Below are 12,563 nucleotides of genomic sequence, written 5' to 3' on the forward strand. Positions count from 1 at the left end.
AGGAGCGGCCAGTGTGGGGCGGGGAAGGGATGCCTTAGGGGGCTCAGGAGAGCAAACTTCTCAAAGGACCGCACTGCCAGCGGCTCTCTAGACAGGCCAGAGCCATCACAGTAATCCCGACAGGCTTCCTGGTTCTGCCAACAGGGTTCTGAAGGGAGAGTTGTGAGGGCCGCGGGGTTGGGGTGACCCCACAGTGGTCCGTCTCACAAGTCCCTGTACAAATTCTACAACTTCATCTGGACCGGCGCAGCTGCATCTAGACGTTCGCTCAGCAGGGTGGTGGAAGGCCTTAACCTGCCCCAGCAGAGATGCACACGCTTGTGCCCGTGTACACACAAGGCAGACCCCCTACAGAGCCTGCCTGCCGCCCGCCCAGGATGCAGCGGGGGCCCTCAGGCCTCTTTTCTCTCGCTCCTCTGTGCAGCACACCCAGCAGACTCTGAAAACCTTCGACAGAGAAGCAGCATTTTCTCCAACAAAAACCGCCCCCTTCAAACCCGTCTTTGGACATTATGGGTCCTCCTGGCCATCTGCCCAAACCTCAACAGCATCACCACCCACACCCTGGACACAAGAGAACAGCCACCTAACCTCCAGAGGGGGCTGCAGTGCCGAGATGCCAGGAAGGGGCAGTATCTCTCTTCTCGTCAAATTACAACTCTTTCTAGAGCCTCAGATTAGAGCTTTTGGGGCATGTCAAGCTTTCCAATGTCCAGATCAACCCTGATGGCAGCCTTATGTCTCCACCCCTCCTTCCCTCTACTGGCTGGACGGTGCAAGCCACTGCGCCAGGCTGCGCCCAGCCTAGTGACCCACCATGGGTCACCCAGTCAGGAAGGTGCGAAGTTCTCGGGACCACTGGCCTTCGTGTGAGCACAAAGCAGCAGGCTCAGACTCCCGAAACAAACGCAGGAGCCTTCCGCACAGGCCAGATCACCTTCCAGCCCCAGCCTCCCTCAAGGGCTCTCAGCAGCCCCAAAAGCGGCCACTTGCTAGGAGAGGATGATCGGGTTCCCAGCCACAGGGGCTCCTGCTGGACCACCAAGGCTCATATTAAGTTAGCCAGACACTCTAGGGAGGAGCAGAGGAAGGACATCCCCCTCCACGGGAGCCGAGTCCACGTCCTGTTAAGACTCTACACGGTACTGGGGAGGGACAGCCTGGGGCACCCACGCCAGCCCTGCGTGGCAGGCAGAGCTCCACCACTGTGCCTTGGGACAATTATCTCTTTCAACGCAAAGTACAAAAAAGGCTTCTGCCCCAGCCTCAGAAGAATGGGCTGCGGGAGCCAGGACCACCACCAGCCCTGCATGGACTCCGAGCTGTGTGCAGTTCTCCTGCCACCCCCGGCTGGGAGGAATCCTCCCCGAGCAGCAGCTGCACCCGATGCTCAGACACTCAGGGTGCCTGTGCACCCGGCCACTCCGGCTGCCACCCCCAGACCCAGGTCCCCAGTACTAGGTGTCTGCATGAACCTGCAACGCAGCAGTCTCCTGCACCAGGAAAACGGCAGAGCAGGGGAAACAAGGCAGGGACGGGGGTCACACCCCTGTACCCTTGCCAGCCCACGACCCCTATGGGTGGACACGAAGTGTGCAGCAGAAAGCTGGACACCTCCTCAGCTCATCCTCGAGGTCCACGACGGCACCGCCAACCCCGTCATCCGATGAGGAAACCGACGCGCACGGCTCCCACCTTGGTTCCTCTTTTCTGCTAAGAATGGTGCAACTGCCAAATTCCGAAAGATTCCTTTTTCAGTAGACTCTTCCGGCCCCCTGCTTGAGGTCTGAGGGCACACTCCTGTGAGGCCTGGCAGTCCTGGCCTCATCCCCCAGGCTGTCGTGCCCACAGGGTGAGGAACACCTCAACTTCACTTTCAGGGGTGCTGGCAGGATGGTTATCGGACAGGGTGCCCGATTATAAGAAATCCAAGTGGTTAATTAAAGTAGCCATGCAGGAAAAGGACGCCAGGCACAAGGTGGGAATCCAGCGCCGCTGACGTCTGGGGAGCCTGAGAGGCCATCGTCACAAGATGTCCATCCACAGCATCAGTGCCTGGATCTGTTACCAGGGTAACAAACTCCAGGTTGCCTAGCGATCGTCTCCCTCCCCGACACGGGCTGCCATTCTCATTGGTGAAACCCACCCTTTACCCTCCCTGACGGCCAGGCACGCAGAACGTGGCTGAGACTGGCCCTAGAGACCTGTCTGAGGACTGAGGCTGGAATCCTGGCAGCAGGTCCTCCACGGAAGGCAGGAAAAGAGAAGGAAGTGGGTTCTTGTGCCAGGAAAAGATGCCGGGCACGACTCTCGGGTGTCCTGCATGAGAGGCAGGGATACAGACGCCACATGAGAACACTGGCACTGAGCATGACAGCTTAGCTGGGGCAGGGCTGAGGTTTGCTTCTAGAAAGGAAAGGACCATCTTCCACGTGCTCCTTCAGTCCCAGAAGGAAACTGTCCACCCACACACCAGGGAGTCTGGACTTAAATTCAAGCCCCTTGTCTAGCAGCCACTGCCCCTACCGTCATGCTGGAGTGTGGGGCAGAGGTTCCTGGAAGATCTCGTACAGGGAGATGAAGTGCAAGGTCCCCCATCTTACCTCACACAGAACCTGACACCTCTTTCAGGCTTCTGAAAATCTGAGCAAGTTTTTAAAGTATTAGGATGTAACTGACACTTAGATTAAGATTCATATACATTAGGATGGAATATGACCCTTTCAAGGAAACGGGGCTCCCAGGCCCAGCAGGGTGGGAGAATTAGGAATTTGGAAGGAGAAAGCCCGAGGCCCAATATGTAATGAGGGCTTCCTAAAAACTGGGGCTTATGATAAAAAACCATGGCTTCCCGTTGCATATATAGCTAAAGGCCTTTTCCATGCTCACAAACCATAGGGTTGACAGGAGTCCTGCAAAGCTACTGTTCTTCCTAGCTCACAGCCCAGAAGTCGGAGCTCAGGGTGCCCCATACCACGGTGTGCAACCACGAGGTGTGAGGAAACATGAGGTGTGAGCACAGGGTCACAGGGCCCTGGCGCCTTCTGTGCACTATTTTTCCTTTCTAACATCTCCCCCCAGTAAACCTGCCTTGTCCATTTCAGGATAATTCGATCTGCAACTGGACACATCATGAAGACATCAGTGCCTTACTGATGACAGCCTGCCCACATTAACTGTGAAGGGCATGAAGCCCTGCTGACTCCCCTGGTAGCAATTACTATCTGGTTTCAGGCTTGCGCCTGCACCAGGATGCCCCTGCCCCTCTGTCCAGGATGCATTCTGCACCAGCTCGAGGTCAGTGCCGATGCCCATCCCCGGGCCTGGTGTTGCTTACAACTGCAGCTGCAATAAATAATTGTGAAATTAGAGATGCTCAGTGGAAAACAAAGACAACACCAGGCCCAGCTGTTGGAGTTTTGTGAACAGTAACCAGTCACCAGGGAAAAGCAAAGTCCATAGATCCCACAGATCCTAAGGCAGGTAGGTCTCAGGGAGGATGCCGGAAGCTTTCTGGACAGCTAGCCTTGATGCTGGAGAACACATTTCATTGTGGGGAGCTGCTCTTTCTTGGTGGATACAGGCGGACAGGCCTGGAGTTGACCTGGCTCAGCACCATGCAAGGCAAAAGGGATGTTCTCCCCTGAGCAGTCACCAAGAAGAAACTGGATCGATCTTGCCACAGAAAGCTGCCTGCAGTGTTTCTCAGACCCACCTTCCAGTCTTCCTAGACACTGTGTGAGCTAAGCTGACATCCTTCCAATATAACTTTCCATTTTTAAAAAATGATCCAAATTGGTTTCCGTTGTTTGCAGCTCAAGACACACTGCCCCAGGGGAAAGATTTTGTTGCTGTCAGGATTTCAGGCTTTTACCCTAAAGCAAAGCAGCTGCACGATCATTTCTGACATGGGAGGCAAAGACTGGCTCTGGCCTCCAGATTTTACGAAAGTTTCCTGACATCACAGCAGTCTCAGGACACCAGTGCCGGCCTGGCTGGGAGCCCAGGGTGGCAGCTCCTCCAGTGCCTGCGTCACCCCTGTTCCTGCAGGGGCTGCCCCATGAAGTCCCTGCAAGGTCGCAGTCTTAGGGGCCACTAGGGCAGGAAGGACGGCCAGAGCAGTTGTATCCGTGAAGAATCGCTACTCAGAGTCACAGCAGCGGCCCTGCAGGAGGGAGCCTCTGTGGAATGATGGCAGTTGCTGGAATTTGCCGGGTGCCGTCACCAGCTGCCATGATAGATACTGTAAATAGCACCTGGATCCAGGACCGCACGCAGTGGCTCACACCTGTAATCCCAGCACTTTGGAAGGCCGAGGCGGGCAGATCACAAGGTCAGGAGATCGAGACCATCATGGCTAACATGGTGAAACCCTATCTCTACTAAAAATATAAGAAATGAGCCAGGTGTGGTGGTACATGCCTGCAGTCCCAGCTACTCAGGAGGCTGAGGCAGAGGAGCATTGCTTGAACCCGGGAGGTGGAGGTTGCAGTGAGCAGAGATTGATCGCGCCACTGCACTCCAGCCTGGGTGACAGAGCGAGACTCTGTCTCAAAAGAAGGAAGAAGTACTTGGATCCTTCCACAGACAGGAGGTCCTGGCAGGCCTTCCAAAGATCCCGACAGAAGGCCTCACTCAGAGGTCCTGCACGCTTAGCAAGCGCCTCTGAGCTAAGCGATTAAAGGCTTCATCAGCCCTAAGCCCTGCAGGTGGCCTGGGAGGCAGGAGGACCCAGCTCATGCACAGTGATCGAGGTGGAAAGAGGAGATTAAACCGCACGAACTCCAGAGGCCAGGCGGGAGAGGGAGGAGGGCCCCATTGGAGCCGAGCCTGAGGCCCCGACTGCCTCCAGGAATCCCCACTTACATCCCACCCATCCTACCATGAGGTCCGGTCTTTCTCCCCACCACCCTCAGAAAAGCGTCCCCTTAAATGCAGCCTGCTCCCCTGTTAAGTGGCTGCTGTCTGTCATCCAGCATGACCCGATTTCTAGAAAGCCAGACACGGAATCAGAACTAAGGTCTGCTGAGAGTGTATTTCAGAGGCTTGGGTTTCTACAATGTAAAACTGAAACTTGTGACGAGGCCAAGGTGGGGACCAGATACAGATGCTGGGACATACACAAGTGCCTCTACAGCTGCCTCGATGGGTCTACAGGCCAGCACAGCACACAGGGCTGTGGAGCTCTGAGTGGGGAAGGCGCTCTGTGGAAGCCTCATGCTGTCAAGGTAAGAGATGCCTCCCTTGCTTTGTAAACATGTTTAACCATGTTACAAAAGCTGTTCTAAACCATCAGACGGGGGATCTAAACAACAACAAATGTTCTGCAGTTGGCTGATCCGGAAAGTGGGCAAGCCACGGTGACTCCCCTTCTCGTGCCCCCAGCACCCGGTGAGGTGCCCACCCCCACAGCAGCTGCAGAGAGGACTGTGGGCAACAGGCAGCTCCCCTCTGCCTTTCATGACAAGGACCACGGGGGTAGGGTGCCGATGAGCGGGTGGCTCTGGGAGCAGCTTCATGGCATGATTTGGAAAAAAAATCTGTGTTGCTAAGAGTGGCACTATTTTAAGGCTAAAAAATTGCAACTGCTATTGGAAATCTCAGCTTTGCTTCTAATGTTATCTGTTTTTTCATTTGGCAAATGGGCTTTCTCTCTATGTTGTGTCTGGGAAGCTTTCCCGATGCTGTGTCCACTTCCTTGTCCAGCTTCCCAGAGGCTGCGATTTCGTTTTACAGCCCCAGTAATGCACAGGTATGTGCTCCCCGAGAATGGACAACTCGATTCCTCAGGTTTTAAGTGTCACCTGACACACCTAACAGATTCCCTGGCTCAGGTGCACACACGTCTTCCCACCATGCAATGTAAATGCACAACCCTTCTCTCTCTGTCTGCATTCATGGCGGACATCACTAATCGATCCCCACATTCTTCCTGAAGCTAGGACCTCAGCCCCAGAGTGGCATCGCATACACCAAGCTGGTGAAGACCTGGCCCAGCTGAAAATGATTTAACTCAACCTTGGCTAAGGGCTGGCCTGAACCACGCACTGGAAGACAGTGTGAGGACAGAGTGAGAGGGCACTGTGGTGTAAGAGTGCCGGGGAAGTAGAGGAGTGAAGTACCTTCTAAACTTAGAAAGTGGCGACGGCTGTGCCGTCTGTGTGCACATCCTCAGCAGCTACAGGGATTACCCGTGTTTTCTCCAGTGAAGTACAACCAGGTAGGAAAATGCTCGCAACCTGCCGCGTATTCAGCCAGCCCGCTCCTCACACTAAGAACGCCAGGACCTTGGTCTTCCAAAGTTAGGCTCTTACTTGTGAACAATTTAAAAGGATTTATGGTAAAGGGTTCATGCGGATTATCCCTCAAGCCCCCACCAGCCCCTTTCTGTAAGGAGGAAAAAAAATGGAGCGTTGGGAAATCTACCATAGATGCGGGGATAGAAGCCGGAGCAGCAGCCTCACCAGGGCTTCTAAGCACCCAGAGACTGTGCTATTTGGGGTGCCCCACACCAAGTGGGCTCCCCAGCAGGCGAGATGCACCTTGTGGGGAACCTAGCTTTAAGCTACTACTTGGCTTCTGAGTTTGGCATTCTCTGCAAAGTCAGCGGGAGGTGTGGTGAAGACACGGCCAAAGGAGCTCCCTGATAAATAGATTTGCTTCTTAAATAAAACATGTATCTGAGTGAGTCACGACTTGACAAGTGAGAGGCTCCCAGGTAATCTCCCTTGTGGTTCAGGTGGCAGCTGGACACAGAGCTGGCAGGGCAGGAGGCTCCAGGTACCCCCATCTTTATCCAGCCAGCCAGGTGCAGTCCGGTGCTCCCCAGACACGGGGCCACATTCCCAGGCCCCCAAAAGTTTGCTGGGTGGTGATCACGTTAATAACCAAGAGCATGTGTGGCATCTTCCAGGGCTGGAAAGATGTCTAGAACCACACCATGAGATTCAGAAAAACCAAGAAATACGAAGCATGTCTGCAACCCTAGAAGGAAGCATGTGCAGTCACTTCCACAGGATCCTCAGCGCCCCCGGGGAAACTGTGCAGCCCGCACCCTGCAGTGCCTGTGCCATGCTGAACAGAGGGGCACAGGGGGCCTGAACGCAGGAAAGTGACAAGGATTTTCCCCATTTTATAACAGAGTTAAAATAAAAACAAAACCAAGAGTGACTTCAGGTGCTTCCAAGTGTCCTTTCAGACTCTCGTATACTGACACTGGTGGCTTTTGGGAAGCCCAAGCACTGTCCTGTTCGCTGACCCTGGTTTTGAGTGTTCGGGCTTTGTTGCCTTCACCCGTCCCTGGGAATGGCTCATGTTCTGGACTGAATTTTTGCCCCGAGGAAGCAGGTGCCATCCACCCGGAGCAGGTTCAACAACCCCACCCAGCCTGTGTGAGCGCAGACGCTGCCAGCTCACTGGGCCTGCAAGATCCATGAAGGGACATCACCAAACACGGCGCCTTAGAAGGAATTCCCACTGCAAGGCGGCCAAGGACGCAAGGCTCTGCTTCTATTTTTGGTGAGACACACTGTGTGAGGCATTTCCCCAGCGGCACAGCCTCACACGGGTGGTCCTCGGGCTCCAGGAGGGAAGACAGGATGCGGAGATAGAAGCCGGAGCAACAGCCAAGCCCGAGGAGCAAGGAGGATCACAGCTTCCCACTGCGTGAGGCTCTGCGACGCACCCTCCTGCTTCCTAACACAGGGATGGTCCCTGCAGGGACAGGCGGTCAGGATCTTATCCACAAGGTGGGGACACTCTCATCCATCACTCAGGCCGGGAGCCCATATCTTCTGAGTCCCCTTTCCAATGAACAGCTCTGGTGGAATCTTCCAGGACTACGTGTTCTCTTACTGCCGGCATGCCAAGGTCAGACCCGCCCTTGGATTCCAGCTGTCCCGCCTGCCAGCCTCTGATGCCCTATTCGTGTGGCTGGCTCCTCCAAGCCTCTATGGAACAGATAAGCCTCAGGGCATTGCCAAACACAAAATTTTAAGAAGCACAAACCCGCCAAGGACCGAAAGGTGACTATCTGTCCACCCTGGTGAACTCACTCGTCGAAGCCAGGGCTAGCTGCTCCATCTAACTCACGGCAAGTGCCCACCTCGCCTCTCCAAGCTACCGGCCAGCAGCAAAGAATGCCATGACTAACACGACGGCTGTGAGGTCAGCGATGGGCCTTCTGTCCTGAGGGTGGCAGCTGCCAACACCTGGTTCCAGCCCACAGTTCTGAACTATGAGTCTGAATTCAACGGCTCAAGCTCTGACTTGTGAGATGGGCTGGAGCATGCTAGAAAGACCACCAAGAATACCCACCTCTGCTCAGCCTCACCTAGAATGAAAACCCGCTGTCTGCAGCCAAGGGGCCGCCTGGGACACCCCCACTTCACATACCCCATGCAGGCAGGGTGTATTCTGTGCCAATGATTAGACACAGACCAGACTTTCCCAGGATATGCCTGGAAGTTGGGGAAATACCCGAGACTCAAAATGCTGAAGCTGTAAAACCGTGAATCTCCTGCCTGATACCACTGCCATCAGCCTCCTTTCCTAAGGAGGTCTTCAATACTTTATTGCAGCAATAAAATCACCTATGCACCCAAGAACCCAAACACACAGGAGTCCAGTTTCGGGTAAGGAAGGGACAGTAAACAGTCCAACAGCCCTTTACATCATATGCTGGGCATCATGGCCATGGAACAGAGCCTGTCCCATTTAGAAGGATAGTCACGGTCACTTCCCGTGCACCCTCCAGACAACCCTATGCCACAGGCACTGCCAATTCACTAGCAAGGTAATGGAGACCGATGGACGGTGAACTTGTCCGGGGTCACAGAGTGAGTGAATGGCGGAGTAGGACTCAAACTCAGGGCTGTCTGACACCAGAGACCAAGCATGCAACCCCAGGGCCCACCGCAGTGCCAACCACCTGTTGGACCGGTTCAACTCAACAAGCTCTGGACACTGGACAGACAGACGTCGTCGGGCCTGGCCCTCGGAAACAGACAGGTACACCTGGTAGTTCTCTCTCTTTTCCTGCAGGAATGTGATTGTTCCATCTATCAGCCAAGCACACAAAATCAAAAACCAAGGCTCGGGGCCTCTCACGTGAGACAGGCGTTGCTCCCCCTCACCCGGGGTCTCTGTATCGCACAGCCTGAAGGAGGCATCATCATGATGGTATCTGCCATCAGAACCACGGAGACCAGAGGGGCAGATCCGAGCAGGTCTGAGACGTCACAGGATAGCGACCGTGTGTGCTGGCCCCGCTCCCCAAGTCGGACGCAGGGACAAGTGGTCCTCCTCACATTGTCCTACGGACCCAGCAGGCATCCACGGTCCTGCTGTTAAGAAACCCTGTCCTAACCTGCACAACAGCAGAATCCTATCTCTACAAAATATACTGGGCATGGTGCCACATGCCTGTAGTCCCAGCTAATTGGGAGGCTGAGGCAGGAGGGTCACTTGAGCCCAGGAGTTCAAGGTGCAGAGAGCTATGAGTGTATCACTGCACTCCAGCCTGGGTGACAGAGTGAGTCTCGGCTCTAAAAAATTAATTGAAAAAACAAAAACAACACCTGATCCAGAAACTGTATCAGTCAACCTGGCCTGTAACACTGGCCTCTAAGAGGGTTAATCCAAGATTCAATGCACACAAGGTTGACTTTCCTTACAGGAAGCAACTTCCTGGTGGCCTCCCTGACGAGTGGCCCAAGTGCTCTGTGCCTCAGGTGCCTGACCCCGTGAGCCACTGGCCAGGCAGGGCTTGCCAAGACAGTGACGGAAACACCAGGCCTCCAGAGGGCACTGGCTTGGAAGGAAGCACTTCCCCTAAGCCTCGGGAAGAATGAGCTTGGGGGGCTGAGTTTCACCCACTTCTGAGCCGTGGTGGACAAGACCAGTGACCACGGCTGCTCAGCATCCAGGCTCTCCAGTTGAGCCACTGGCAGCCACCTGGGCTGGCAGCGGCACCCTTCTGTCCTTTACGGTAGCAATCGGAGAGAGGGGTGAATCATCAGATCTCATCCTCAAGAGAATAAAAACCAAGAAAAGTGAGCGTTTGTCAACCCAGGCTCCCCATACGAGGCAGTTTTCCTAGAAGATACTCTGCGGTGTGTAGGGTGTTTACCAGCTACCATATGTCCCTTCCTCGGGCAGAAGAAAAAAAAACGTGCTGCATGCCCCTCGGCGGAAGGTTTGAGTGAGCGGAGCCCGAAGGAATTTCACAGCAGACCCGGGGAACCTCCGCGGTCACTTGCCCTGTGACTGTCTGGAGACTCACTTCCCAGGCACCCAATTCATGAGGCTGGACAATCAGCCAGCGAGGTGGGAACCCTGCTTGCCAGCAAGTGACCGACACACAGGAGAAACTAGTCATCCCTGCCCAAGCAAGGTCATGAGCTTCTCCTCGAGTCCCACATTGCCCCCAGAAGAGCCATGGCCCAGATGCAAGAATCATTTGCTGGTTTTCTTATCAATGCAAAAATCAGCCGCAACCCCAAGGGCCACACGCAGAAAACGTGACGTCTCATCTCCGAAATGGAGTGTTTGAGGTGCAGTCCCCGGCGCGGCGTGGCCTGGTCATCCTCCTCTCACCCGCTGGGGCTGCATCCAGTCTTTCAGTGGGGAGGGTGACCAGGATGTCCACGTAGCCCAAACCCTAGGGGACTCCCTCTGGCCTGAGGCTGAGGAGGGATGGGCTGGCCCCAGTGCTCCCCAAAGCACTCTAAGAAGGCCCCTTGCCCGCCCGCTGCGTGGGTACCGCTGGTGGAGTTGTGGGTGAACAGCTCTCAGGTTCTAAAAATGTGCCCCTGGCAACAACAGAAGGGGATGTTTGAGAAAAATAAGAGAAAATAGAGAGGAGAAAAGAACGAATGGTTGCCAGAGGAATCTGCCAGGGAGGCCAGGTGCTGCACTCGAGGCTGGGTGCTGGGCTGGCAGGGTGTCCAGCGTGGCACATGCGGGGCTGGGTGGGATTTTGCAGGAATCTAAAGCAGCTACAGGCAACCCACAGATGGCACAGGATGGCCCAGCCTGACTTCTCACCACGTGGAAGTTTGAGAGCACCTACTGTGTGCTGGGTACCCGGGTCCCCGCGCCTCAGGAAAGGGCTCCAGCACCACCTGGGGTGACGGGGTAGGTAGATGGTCAGGGCGCAGTGAGACTGAGGCCTGGGACCCTGAGGCGGGTCCCCAAACAGGCCAAGGAAGGCCATGAGGCCGCACCCACTCTTGCCAGTGCCTAGAGGCACTTTCTTGCCAAGGCACAGGAAGCAAAGCAGCAACCAGGAGGGCAAACGCCCTGGATGTTCCACGATCTTGCAGCGAGCCGAGCGCCACTGCCAAGTTCCACTGGGGCCACCACCGAGTCACTGCCTGAGGACAGGGCTGCCCGTGAGTGCCGGCACCAGGAGCCCTCTGGGTGGCCGCCCCGTCCACTGGCTTGTCCCTTGGAATCAGATGGATTCCGCTAGCGCCCCAGAGAAATGAACGTGTCCTCCCCCAAAAGGACCCTGAGTGGCCTGGCAGAGCCGGTTTTAATTTGCTCACCGTATTTCCCAGGCCCAATGTCCACAAAAGCCAAATGTCCACAAACACCCACCTCCTTAGCTATGACAGCCACGGCCGAGATGGGAGAGGGAGAAGCTTTATGCTTGCGGCACGCTCTATTTTCCTAGCAGTCCTAAAACCCAAGAGGAAAGCGATCCGCAAGGGCTGCCGTCTGGCTGGCCAGGGGCCAGGAGCGCAGTGCCCAGGCCCAGCTCAGCGAGGAAGTGAACATTCTCAGCACAACAGCTGGCTGGACGCCGCCTCCATTCTTCTTTCTTCTCTAACTTTTCTTAAAATCTAATAACTTCCACAGCATCCCAGGCTCCAAGCCCTGTTTACAGGAAAATACTAGAACCCATCACAAAGGCATATTTATTCCTTCATATAAAAAGCAGCTAGTAGGAAATCCCCAGTGGGGAAATGTGTTGAGGCCAGCTGTAAGCACTGTGCATGGAGGGTAAGCACTGTGCATGGAGGGTAAGCACTGTGCATGGAGGGTAAGCACTGTGCATGGAGAGGAATGGACGGCCTGCACTGGGCAGTTGGTGCCAACACTCAGCTCCACAGGCAGAGCTTCCTTCTACCACGAAAAATCCCTTCATGCAATCCCTTAATGAGGCTGGGCCAGAGGAGGAGGCAGGCACCTGGGTGAAGTCAGCTCTGAAGAACAGCTGGCTACACCCAGCCAAAGTGCAGGAAGAGCTTAACAGCTTCAACTACGATGAGGCCCTGGTGAAATTAGAAGGTGACAGGCAGGAGGCTGTCGATGGGCAGCAGAAGAGGGTGCAGGTTGAAGAGCAGGGAGGTAATGCCAGAAAGCAAACTGCGAATCAGTGCTGGTACCGCCTCTGAAGGGAGGAGAAACTCACCTCTGCTTCTGAGCAGCGGGTTCATCAGCCCCATCTTATACACACTGTGATTCTTCCATGGGATCAGTTTCCCTCTTTCTTTGGTTGCTAGGAAGCTCAAGGCAGAATTCCGACCTTTCCTTGTGTACAGAACTGCAGGGAACGC

The 12,563-nt window shown here is 55.1% G+C and overlaps 1 protein-coding gene across 10 annotated transcripts in view; it reads right to left on the bottom strand.

Annotated features, from left to right (window-relative positions):
* CTBP2 (C-terminal binding protein 2) overlaps positions 1 to 12,563 on the bottom strand; it is a 171,675-nt gene that overhangs the window by 15,532 nt on the left and 143,580 nt on the right. The window contains exon 1 of one of the 10 annotated variants that reach the window (XM_032281957.1): positions 1,696 to 4,289. The exons of the other annotated variants lie outside the window; for them this stretch is intronic. Within the exon in view, the coding sequence (XP_032137848.1) occupies positions 1,696 to 1,828 (133 nt within the window). The 5' untranslated portion in view covers positions 1,829 to 4,289. Of the gene's footprint in view, positions 1 to 1,695; positions 4,290 to 12,563 lie in introns of those variants that run through there. 10 annotated transcript variants of the gene reach the window in all.

The sequence above is a fragment of the Sapajus apella genome, unplaced genomic scaffold (assembly GCF_009761245.1).
Source record: "Sapajus apella isolate SASKATOON/1434 unplaced genomic scaffold, GSC_monkey_1.0 scaffold13, whole genome shotgun sequence".
NCBI lineage: Eukaryota > Metazoa > Chordata > Mammalia > Primates > Cebidae > Sapajus > Sapajus apella.